The following is a 12,383-nucleotide window of genomic DNA, read 5'->3' as shown; positions in this document are numbered from 1 at the left end:
CAGAAAGTCATTCTTGGCCTTAGATTCTTCTACATGAGTGTCTCTGAGCATGCTATCATAGAGTGACCTCACGTTAGGTACTGTCATAAAGATGTTAAAGACAGAGAACGTCTCTCCTGACACTATCCCAAAAATTGATAAAGTTCTTGGATTCTGTTAATAGATGTCAGCAGTATCTTTCAGATATTCTTTCTAGAGCATGCTCAAAATTATTATCTCTGGAAAGTATTTCATGTTTCCGCCGACTTTAAGGACCTAGCTCACAGAATGAGGTTAGGGTTCCCTTTCAAAATCAAAAGATATCAGTTCAAAGTGTCATCGAAAGCTATGGCAATCTTTAAACCATCCAATGGTATGCTTACATGAACAAATAAATTCTGCACAATTACCAAGTCATTAGTACAGAACAATGTAAAGACCATTATGATTTCTCCAGCCCAGACTTGGGTTTATGCTGAGCCAGATATTAGATGATTGTCCTGCACAGACTCGGGTTCAGGCGAGTGAGAAATCAGAATTGCAACCTATGTGACGGATCATATTTCTCGGGTTTTCTGCTAGACCAGGAGGTATAGAGGGTGTACCTAACCCCGGAAAAGATTCGGAACTTGATACATGCAATCAAGGCGGCTCTGGAAAAATCGCATGCCTCAATAAGGCAACTGATGAAGCTGATTAGACTCATCAATGCGGGCTCAAGAGCAATTCCTTTCAACAGACTACATCTCAGGAAATGTCAGTTACTAATGCTCAGATTGTGGAACAAAACTTGGAGCAACATAGATTTAAACATCCAAATTACGACAGAGATGAAAAAGGCATTTTCACAGTGGCTGAATAAAGATTGGCTGAGTCAAGGCCTTCCTCTGAAGCCCCCTATTGTTTCCAAAACAATATTGACCAACAAGTCAACCTACGGGCGAGGTGGCTATCTAGAGGACCCACATCAAGACACTTCGGAGACTTGGTCTCCAGAAGAGAAATCTCTTCATATAAATTGCCTCGAGATGAAAGCCGAAGCCAACACAATCAAAGCCTTTGCGGAGGAGCTAAGAAACGAGGTAGTCATAATAGCGACGGACAACTCGACTGTAGTCAAAGAGGGCGGAACCCGTTCTTTCTCCTTAGAGGAGGAACCCATAAAGCTCTTCGAGATTACGATGACCCTGAACGTTCACTTGAAGGCAAGACACATCGCCGGGTCACTCAATCTAGTAGTTGACACACTGTCAGGAGAAGGAAAAGGTATGCCCACGAAATGGAGTCTCAACGACAGTGTCTTCAGAGCCCTGTCAAAAGAGTATGGACTGCCAGAAGTTGATCTATTCGCGACTCGATTGAACTGGAAGATCGACGTATATTTCTCACCAGTTCCAGATTCTCTTGCGATTGGTGCAGATGCCCTTGTCCACGACTGGTCGAACAAACACAGCTATGCCTTCACTCCATTTGTCCTGATCCCAAAGGTTCTGGAGAAGGTTCGAAAATATGTGAACTGCCGAAATAATGCTAATTGCTCCGCGAGGGCCTCGCCAAGCTTGGTACGCGAATCTTCTCAACCTGCTAGTAGAATTGCCTATACCCCTCGGAGATTAGTCAGATCTCCTCCAGCAGGGTCGACTTCACCACCCAGCACTAAGGAATCTAAATTTACATGGCTGGAAGATATCGAGCGTGGACTCGAAAAGAGATTTTTCTAAAGATTCAGCCCATGCAATTGCCCGGTCCAGCGACGATCTATCATTGAATTGTTCAATGGAAAATGGCAAGTGTTCGTAGGTTGGTGCAGTGAAAGGAATATTAATCCTCTTGCAACCAGAACTCAGACAGTTGCAGAATTCATGATATATCTAAAGACTGGTCGAAACCTCGCACCATCAACTATAGAAGGTTGGAAAGCAGCAATATGCGGAACGCTAGCTCTAGCTACAGGAACAGATATCTGCAAAGATACTTGTTTGACGAAAATAGTACAGAATTTTGGCACGAGTCACCGCGGACACACCTTGATATTCCTGCCTGGGGTCGTGGCCTTGTTCTAAGGTATTTAGAACTTCACGATTTCTTGACTTGTGGAATATTGATATGAAGGATGTTACTCTTAAGACGGTATTCATTACTACCATTGCATCTGGTCGTTGAAGGAGTGAAATACATGCCTTGTCTTTCAGTACTGCATAATTTTCGGATATTTCAGTAACTCTCAGGTTTCTCCCTTCGTTTAGATCCGAAACCGTGAAGCCTCATGAGATACCTTTTCCTATCCTTCTTCCCGCGCTAGATGTAGATCCAGCGTTGTGTCCAGTGAGAATACTATCGGCCTACGCACAGCGAACAGCTAACGCGGCGGTCAGAAAAGGGAGAAAAAGGTTCTTCATTCCTTTTTCTAAGACAGCACCACGAGAGGTGGCAGTTGGAACCATTTCTTCTTGGATAAAGCAGGCCATAACTATGGCATATGAGGCAGCAAAAGAAGAGTGAAGAAAAAGTAAAGCACATGACACTATCCATGACGGCGTCCTGGGCGCTATCAAAATCAGTACCACTTGCTGATATAATGAGTACTGCTGGCTGGTCTTCGGAGTCTTCTCCCAGACAATACTATCTTCATGAAATAGAAGATCGAACCTATGCTCAACATTTTGCTGCGGTTCAGACAGTTTTATAGTTTATACATTTGAATATTTGAGTTTGAAACTAATATTTTATATTAGTTGATTTATGAACCCACCACCAAATCGGTTGGAATCTAAGCTTTTGTTAATAGATTTACCAACGTATGAGGTAATGGCGACATCAAAACCAAACTTTCGAAGGAAAGTTCAGTTTGGCTAGCCGATACTTACCTCATACGGTGGTACATAGAGTCCCTCCCTCCTCCCCGCTCATTGAGAGTTAAGGAATTATAAGGGATTTAGTTAAAAAAAGAAACTGATCTGAATTAGTTATGGAGAGAGACTGGATCGCTGTGGAAACGTTTGTTTTCGGTGGAATTGTGGTGTCTTGACCCCGTCTTTGCATTGCAAAACCGAAGAAAGTTTTTGTTAATAAATGTACCAACGTATGAGGTAAGTATCGGCTAGCCAAACTGAACTTTCCTTCGAAAGTTCGGTTTTTAGACTCTTGAAACGTATTCTAGCATTCTCAAGCTAAGTGAATCCCCGAAGTATCATTTTAATACCCTTCGCCTTTTCAGACATGCTCAGAATCAAACGTTCCTCCTTTTATTATATGATAGGGGAGAGTGGTATATGCAGGGGCAGATTTTGGAAAACCTCCAAAATGTATGGTTAACATTGGAATAGAAAAATGGTTTATGGCTCAAAAGAAAGCCCCAGAACTGCAGGATAAGCTGTGATTTTTCCAGGTTTTTCTTGTATAGCTAGAAGAACAAAAGGGGGGTGTCCCTGCTTATACAATTTGTCCCACTGAGTACTGGGGGGTGGTATATCGTGGGACATGAGGTGGTATACTCTGGGACATAGTAAAAAGATTCATGTATTGATAAAAAACTTTGACTATTCATCATATAAAAACTATATTAAAAATTCCACTCCAAAAGTAAAAATATCTGAGGCACAAGACTAGACTACCAGTCAGCAAACAAAAAGTATGACGCTGCTCTGGAAGCTGTACTGGGTGCTGGGGTAGGAGGCGACAACTTTTTCAATATGTCTTCCCTTGGATAAAATATTGAGTCTTCTTGATCTGGCCACTTCCACTTTCTTAGACCAGCCATGCACATGACACTCACTCTGACACTTTTCGTTTTTCTCTTGGACAGACCCAGGAGAAATACTCTCCTTTGTAAACAACATTAACAAAATTTCCTGTAGAGACATTGTAAAAGACCTCTTCCTCTTTCTCACTTTCATCTTCTAATTCACCTAGTTTCATTGAGTCATCACTGTCATCATGAAGAATCATTTTTTCATCATCACTTCCTTCTGAATCCACAAATAGCTTTTTGTTGTCTGGTCTTTTTTTGCTTTTCTAGTTTTCCAACTGTCCTTAATTTTCCTCTAGCCTTACCACCCCGTACTTTATTATCTTTTCTTTCGGATTCTTGTTCTTCAATCTGTCTTTTCACAGGAGTGTCAATAAGTATCTTTGTAGAGCCTTTCTTCCTGCCTCTGCCACTCAGTACACTGTGGATTTGCTTTAGGATATGGCTGAACTTGTTCTGGCGTCTCAATAACTGAAAAGGGTGTAGAGGATTGTTCAGGCCCACTTGTAATGGGGGGTTCGGCCAAGTTTTTTCCAGTTTCAACTGAATCCAAAGTATCAGGCATAGGTCTGTCAGTTACAGCAGAGGTTAGAAAATCCTTTTCTGTAAAGATGTCCGGGCTGTAGGGCTATATCCCTGCCTTTTTGAAGCCCCTCAGTATGTTGTTTGGTGTGAAAGATACAAGGAGGCTTTGGCCAATAAGAGACGCAATCTCGTATATCGTCGCGGTCTTCTCTGGGTTGGATAGCATCCAGTTGTCCACAGCATTGTTGTATTGGCATTTGAAGGGAAAATACATGCAACTGTCCAATGGCTGCAGTGAGGTGATATTGTTAGGAAATTGATACCAAACTCTCTCCCAAACTGCACAACAGCATAACAAATGTGGGGCTCGTAGTTGTCCATTATCAGAAGCTTTGGGCTTTCAGGGGAAGCATGTGAGTAAGTCTTGAAATGTTGGAGATATTCCAGAAACAGTTCTTGGTTTACTCATCCGGAAGGCGAAGTTCTTCCAGCAGAGTTAGCAGGAGCACCAGTCAGCATGTGAGGTTGAAATTTCTTGTTTTAGAATATAAGGTAGGGGGGAAGGTACTGCCCGCTGGCAGAGATGGTTCCAACCTTAGTCACAAGCACGCCACGCTCATGTTAAGAGAGAGGGAGAGAAAAGAACTCTTACTATAGGCCTATTCTCTGAACTCAATATAAGAACTGAAGATAATTACGAAACCTTGCCCCTAGAACGGCCAAGCCGCCTATTGGCTTTGGGTGGATTCTATCCGTAAACACACTATTTCCAGCCAATCCAAACCCTCACCGGTTGCAACATTGACTCAAATGAATCAACTTTATTACTCTTTTCTCTCCCCGTCAATTTCGACCAAAATTGACTCACCCGTAAAACTACGCAGTTACAATTTGTGACTTTAACTGCCTACGCAATAAAAGAAAAACAAAATGGTGTTACCACTACTAAGAGAAAATTAAAGATTGCCACAAAGAGGAAAGGGGATAATTACGAACCAAAAAACGAGAAAAAAAAGAACTTTTATCTTAAAAAAACCAGAACTGAAGGTTTCAATATGTAGTATATCATGTCCCACTACATACCACTTATCCTTGTCCCGGTCTATACCATGCAACCTCTACTTGCAAATTGTGTCTGATTTTTTTTTTACTGTTGCATGTTTTTCCACAAGATGGCCACACAACATGACCTGATGTTTTAGCTTTCGTTTGCTATCTTACACACACAATTTCTGCCAACCATTACAAAATAAAAAACAAAAAACTATTGCCCAAATGTCCACCATTGAATTAACTATACTAGGTGACTTTATTGAATTGTTTAAAGAATGCTAAATGGCAGATAAGTACTGTGTCCCACCTTATACCCCATACCACTCTCCCCTAAATCCTGCTTGTGTCCTGCAATGGGTAAAACGGCTAACTAACAATCCTTAACCAGGAATCATGGAGTGGGTTGCCATCCATTGGACCTTATGACTATTTTGACTAAAATAGCTTTTTCAAAATTTTGATCAGTGCTGAAGTGAGGGGGATGTAAAAAAGAGAGGGTGGTTGGTTGTCCTCCGACATATCCTGAAAGTTTCAACATATCTTCAACATATCCTGAAAGTTTCAACTTAGTACCCTCAGCTGTTCTTTATTCTAAGCCTTTTTGGAGACCCAGAATCAACCATTCCCCCTTTTCCTAATAAAAAACCTTGAATGTTAACAATGAGCAATTTGTACAACTTACAGCCCTTGCCCAGAATTATCGGGATTATGTCAACTCCAAGGCATAGTTATTTGACTATTTGAACAAAATGGCTCTCTTAAAATTTTGATTGGATGCATTTGGAGAAAAATGGATTTGGGGGTGGGGGGAGGGGCTGGTCGCCCTCTGATCACTTTTTACTCTTAAAAAGGGTACTAGAACCTACAATCACATGAGCCACCTCCAACCGCGACCACCTCAGCCACCACGTTTATACCCTTAGTCTCAGTGACAATACTAGTCGTAGTAGTATTAATACTAGTCGTGGTAGCAGTAGTAGAATCAGTAGCGGGGGAATGCACATAGTGCCTTTTCGTTAGTCTAACATCCCCCTCAACATGCCATGAAAGTTTCAACTTAATACTCTAAGCCTTTTCGTTAGTTCAATGCCCCCCTCAACTTTCCCAGAAAATTTCACCTGAATACCCTTACCATTAGCAGAAGTCATAGACTAGCTGTAATCATAGTAGGAGTGGCATGTGTATAATTCTTTTTCATTAATTCGGCACCTCCTCAACATGTTATGAAAGTGTCAACTTAATACTCTAATCTGCTCCTGAGATATTGTTGATATGCTCTTTTGGCAACATGAATGCATGTAATGTGTTTTGACTTAGTTGAAACTCACCCTAAACATTCCCTGAAGTTTAACCTTAATATCATTAGTCGCATTAGTAATAGTTATTGCAATAGCAGCAGTAGTAGTGAGAACATAGTACCTTTTATTTAGTTTAAAATCCCTCCTAGTATACCCTGAGATTTTCAACTTGATACTCTTAGCTGTTTCTGAGATGATGCATGCTTTTGACAATTCACATGCACATAGTGTGTTTTTATTTACTTCAACATCCCCTTAAAAATCCAGTCAAAGTTTCATCTTAATACCCTTGGCCTGCGTAATGGTATTAGTAGCTGTAAAAGTAGTAGCTGTAAAAGTAGTCACTCTTAGGCTAATAATTGAGAAGTGCCTGAGTTTTCAAACACCTTTGGTCCTCAGTTTTATAGATTATGAGCAAGCGTTCGATTATGTTGATAGAAGAGCTTTAGTAAAGGTTTTATCCTTATATGGTATACCAGACAAATACATTAAAGTGATTAGTGCTATGTACGAGAATAACACTGCTGTGGTTAAGGTAGGAAATGAGGTTAGCAGCTGGTCTTGTATTAAATCAGGAGTTAAGCAGGGTTGAGTTCTGTACCCCTTTATATGGATTATTTTGATGGACTTTGTTTTAAGGAGCACAGGAAAGGCAATGGGAGACCACGGAATCAAATGGGGAGGAAAAAGTCTCCTGGACTTGAATTATGCTGATGATTTCAGCATCCTAGATGAAAGTGTGAGCAAAATGAATGAAGTTTTAGAGGTTTTGCGAGTTCAGGGTGCTAGTATTGGTTTTGAAAATTAATGTTAGCAAGACTAAGTCACTAAGGCTAGGAATAAGTGAAGATGAAAAGGTGACGTTGGGTAATGAAAAGATTGACCAGGTGGCCAGCTTCACTTACCTCGGTAGTATTATTGGTAAAGATAGTGGGATCCGTGAAGATGTTAAAAATAGAATAGCCAAGGCTCAGGGTGTTTTTTCACAGTTAAAAAAAGTTTGGAAGAATAGGAAGATAAGTCTGCAAACCATGATTAGAAAATTAGAATCTACAGTGATGACTTTGGTCAAATATGGCTCTGAAGCATGGACGCTCCGAAAAGCGGATGAAGATCTGCTAGATGTTTTCCAGAGAAATTACTTAAGGATTGTTCTGGGTACCCGGCTGACTGACCGTATTTCAAACTATAGGCTATACGAAAAATGTGGTTCAATACCGCTTTCTAGGTCTATGATGAAAGGAAGGTTAAGGTGGTTAGGGCATGTTGTACGAATGAATGATGATAGATTGCCAAAGATAGTTCTTTTCGGCCAACCATCTAGGGCGAAACGGAAAGCAGGTCACCCCCGTCTGGGGTGGGAGGACGCCATAAAGAAAGATTTAAAGGAAATGGGAACTTCGTGGGCGGGTGTAAAAAGGGAGGCTTTGAATAGATTGGGGTGGAGCAGGAGCGTGCGTATCTGTGTTGGCCTCAGGCGGCTTGGTGCTGCCGTGAGTTGTTAGTAGTAGTAGTATTAAAAGTAGTAGCAACAGTAACAATAGTTAGTTCAGCATTTCCTCAATATTCCCTTAAATTTTCACCTTAATACCCTTAGCCTTAGTAGTAGTAGCAATACAAATAGTAGTCGTAGCAGCAGTAGTAGTAACATGCACGTAGTGGCTTTTGACTAGTTCAACATCCCATGCAATATACCCTATAAGTTTCAACTTAATACTTTGAGGTGTTCCTAAGATACCGCTGATATGCCCTTTTTTCAATCTGCATGCATATATCGTGTTATATTTAAGTCAACTTCCCCCTCAACACTCCCTGAATTGTTCATCTTAATACCATTAGCCTTATAGTAGTTGCAGTAGAAGTAGGAATTGTGGTAATTTTAGTACTGCTAGCAGCAGTAGTAGTAGCCGTAGAAGCAGCATGCACATATTGCCATTTGGTCAATGGACCCTCTCCCCTCCAGCATTCCCTTTAAGCTCTATGTTAATACCCTTAGGCGTTCCAGAGATACGCTATTTTGACAAACTTCATGTACACAGGCCAGGATTTACCAAGAGGCCCACTAGGCCTGAGCCTAGGGACGCAATATATTATCACAAATGTTTTTGTCTTAACAAAAACTGGACTGGTGGGATTTATCGTCAAAATACCAGATGCCCTCCGTCATCATGCTGCCTATTCACAGAAAAGTGATTTTAAAACAACACAAGAATTCCGTCACCACTTATAAACTGTCAGATATCTCCCAAGAATAGCAGCTCAGAGTTTGGTATCACCTCTCTTTTTTCATTATTTTTGGCTCATCAGTTGTGTTCTGCTCAGTGCTTCCAGTATCCCCGAATTTTTGGGGATTCCCCCAAAAATCTCGCAAAAATGGAGCAGCAAAACGCTTGGGCCTAGAAGCATCAAAGCTTTAAATCCGGCCCTGCATGCACATAATGCGTTTTGATTTAGTTCAAAACTACCCTTAGCATTCCCCGAAAGCTTCATCTTAATACCCTGAGCTTTTTTGGACACTAAGGGTCAAACATGTCCCCTCCCGTTTCCAGCAGCAAATACTATATGTAAATAATGGGCAAAGTGCAAAACTTACAATCTTTGCCCTAAGGGCAGGGGGAGGGTATCATCCCCAGAGACAGAGTTACTGGACCTTTCAGCTATGCTGAACAAAATAGCTATTGGACAAATCATTACATAATGTTTTTGGGAGAATAAGGAACCTGCTTGCACTCTAGTCACTTTTGACTCTTAAAAAGGGCACTAGAAACTTTGATTCCCAATCGAATAAACCCCCTTTGAAGTTTATACGATAACTCCTTCCTTGCAAAGTGCCATGGTAAAAAAAAAGAAATAAATAGTACAGAGAGCCACTTTGCTTTTTACTTAAGCAGCGCAATAGTATTGTATATGATTATAGTGGTTCTATTGTATTTTTATTTTCGCCGATTTTTTGGAAAATTAACCCAGACTGCTCAAAACACACACAGGTTTTTAGATGAAACACAAACGGTGCAATAACCTTTAGATGGCTTACAGATGAAAGGGAAGGGGTGGCAGCCAGACTCCTGTTTGTAGTAATTTCTTCTTTTTTTTTAAGTTTTACTTGAGTAGCCTATTCATTGTATTTCTTATCGTTTCAGGGTTTATTTGAGTATCTGTATCAATATCTATTATCTGTATGTTTAATGTGATTATTTATTTCAACTTCTGTTTGTTTTTGGCTTTATTTATTCTATAATTGTAATTTTTGTCTGTTTTAAGTTTGAATTGTTATATGACTTATTTCTGCTTGCCTTAATTTAATATGGCTCTTTACTTCTCTTTGGACAATGTCTTCTTCAGAAAATTTTTCAAAAATGATACATGAAAAACCTTTAAACCTTGAATTGAATTTTTTTGGCAAAATAGTTTTGAATAATAGATGTTGCCAAACTAAAAATTGAAATGTGTATTTCAAGCTTAGTAGTGGGCATAACTCTAATAAAACAAAATGTATTGCTGGTCAGTTTCTTGTAGTTTTTAAAGCTTAGCTACCTTTTTATTCCAGATGATGAATGCTACTGATGATTTCAAAGACTTAGTTAGAGAATATCTAGAGAAGAAAATTTTTGAAATAGCTCATCTTCAAGATGAACTTACTAATAACGTTCTTGCACAAGAGTCTGATGCTCAAAGAATTGCAGACTTAGCTGTTATCTCAACTGATAATGTCAAAGAAGGAAACGAACAAGTGCAGAAAGCTATGCAAAATAATGCGGGCTCTAGAATGGTTATCCTAGTAGGACTTATTGTTCTTAGCCTTAGTGTTCTTTACATAGATTGGTATAACCCTTGAATGTCTTTGTTTTGTGTTGGTTTTAAAAACTGCTAAATTTTTCTGGAAATATAGTTTGAACACCTAATATCTCAGAGGGGAATCATCAGAAAATTCTCTCCAATGGGTATTTCTGAAATACCGGTACCGACTTTTTAGGCTACTGCTTCCCATAAACTATAAAAATTTAGAAAACCCTTGCTTGTACAGAAAGTTCGAGAAAACTGGACTTTGGATAATGTCATGCCGGCCGTAGAGTGCAGAGGAAGAAAATATTGCCTGTGTTTATTTGTGCTGAATAGTAGCTAAACTAGTCAACTTAGATACAGCACTTGAAATCTTTGCCAAATCATTTTGAAACGACAAGAATGGCTATAAGCTATAACAGTTGGCAAAAAAGTTACTAGACAAGCCAACTTCGAATGACGTCACACGAGTACACAAGGGCAGAATGCTCCCATTCTCGTCTGCAAAGACCAATTGGAGGGAGAAAATCAAGTGTGTGTGTTTCTGTCGGTGTTTACATGCGTGTTAAAGCTGTCAAACTATTTAAGAAAGAAACGTGATTTTTTTGCTGTATAATCTTAGAATTATCAAAATGGTTATAACTATAAAAATCAACTAAAACTTAACTAGAAAGAAATTTCCAAAAACAAAACTTTGAATGAAGTCATGTAAGGGCTAAAATCTTGCTGCAAAAAGTGGAGGAATATAACAAATGACTATGAAGTAGGTTTTTGCTATAAAAAGAGACTGGCTCTTTGTCTATAATACATATATAGGGTTTAGTCACTTCTAGTTGGGTAATTCCGTATAGAAGGGTAGCGGCAAGGCCGTATCCAGGGTAGGGTTGGGGGGAGGGGGGGGGGGGGTTACCCGCTTTAACCCCCCCCCCCCCCGAAATTTTGACCGAGTCGAAAATAAGTCGAAAATTAGTAAAACCTAGGTAAAAATCAGTAAAATTAATCGAAAACTGAGTCAAAAATTAGTAACCCCCCCCCCCCCCGAAAAAAAAAATCCTGGATCCGCTCTTGGGTAGCGGAACAGCAAAACCTGACGAGTCTTCAGCTTTCAGAAACCATGCACACCTGGTGTCGCCCTCCAAGCGTAGAAAAGGTGCAACAAGTGTTTAGGGAATGTGCCTAGCGTGGTGGATTCGTACCACGCGTGGTACAACTGCGTGCTACACTTGGCGTTCCAACATGTACAGGTGGTGTCGAGTAGGGAACCCCTCAGCATGTAAACCTTTCTACTACACCTTTCTGGTGATGTCTGGGTTTACATTGATAGTCATCTAATATTGGTATGCATGTACTGGTAAGCGTGTAGTCGTATCTTTCAGAGCTAAGGGTTTACGTTGGAGGCAATGGAAGAAGAGTATCTTTACTATAAACTATTCATTTATTCTACATTATCTATATATATATATATATATATATATATATATATATATATATATATATATATATATATATATATATATATATATATATATATATATATATATATATATATATGGTTTGAAAACAAACACAGGAGAAGAACTTTACAGAAATACTGTACGAGAGGAACTCCTTGTAACACTTGAGAAATCTGTATATATAATCATTTCTGAAGTTTTTAGAAACACGTTCTACTATATTAAATTTGTCCGAGTTCTACTTTCTGGTATTACAAACCTAGATATTCTGATTCCCATTTCTAAGGGACAGAGCATCATTAAACCCGTGTCCCACCTAAGCTTCTAGAATCCAATATAAATTTCAGAGATAAAATTGACCCACAACCAACATTGTATTAAAATTAGGTTTCATGTTTCCTGTTCAACGACTGTTTCCTGTTCAAAAGTTTACAAGCAAAACTTTCCCCAACACTTGCTGCCCCTCAGAAAATTCCTAAACTCTTGTCCTCTTAAATAAATATATCCTAGTGCATCTAATTTTATCCCAAATTTACACCATATCCT

The 12,383-nt window shown here is 39.6% G+C and overlaps 1 protein-coding gene across 5 annotated transcripts in view; it reads left to right on the top strand.

Annotated features, from left to right (window-relative positions):
• The window catches only part of LOC148948836 (syntaxin-18-like), a 57,641-nt gene extending 47,136 nt beyond the window's left edge, over window positions 1–10,505 (top strand). For all 5 annotated transcript variants that reach the window (XM_089094731.1, XM_089094734.1, XM_089094733.1 and 2 more), the window contains exon 2: window positions 10,151–10,505. In XM_089094731.1, coding sequence (XP_088950857.1) covers window positions 10,151–10,438 — 288 coding nt within the window. In that variant the 3' untranslated portion in view covers window positions 10,439–10,505. The remainder of the gene's footprint in view (window positions 1–10,150) is intronic.
• The last annotated feature ends 1,878 nt before the right edge of the window (window positions 10,506–12,383 follow it).

The sequence above is a fragment of the Artemia sp. Qi Xiang Cuo genome, chromosome 9 (genome assembly GCF_049724085.1).
Source record: "Artemia sp. Qi Xiang Cuo chromosome 9, ASM4972408v1, whole genome shotgun sequence".
Taxonomy (NCBI): Eukaryota; Metazoa; Arthropoda; class Branchiopoda; order Anostraca; family Artemiidae; genus Artemia; species Artemia sp. Qi Xiang Cuo.
The sequence above is the reverse complement of the archived record's forward strand: the minus strand, read 5'-3'. Positions and strand labels throughout refer to the sequence as shown.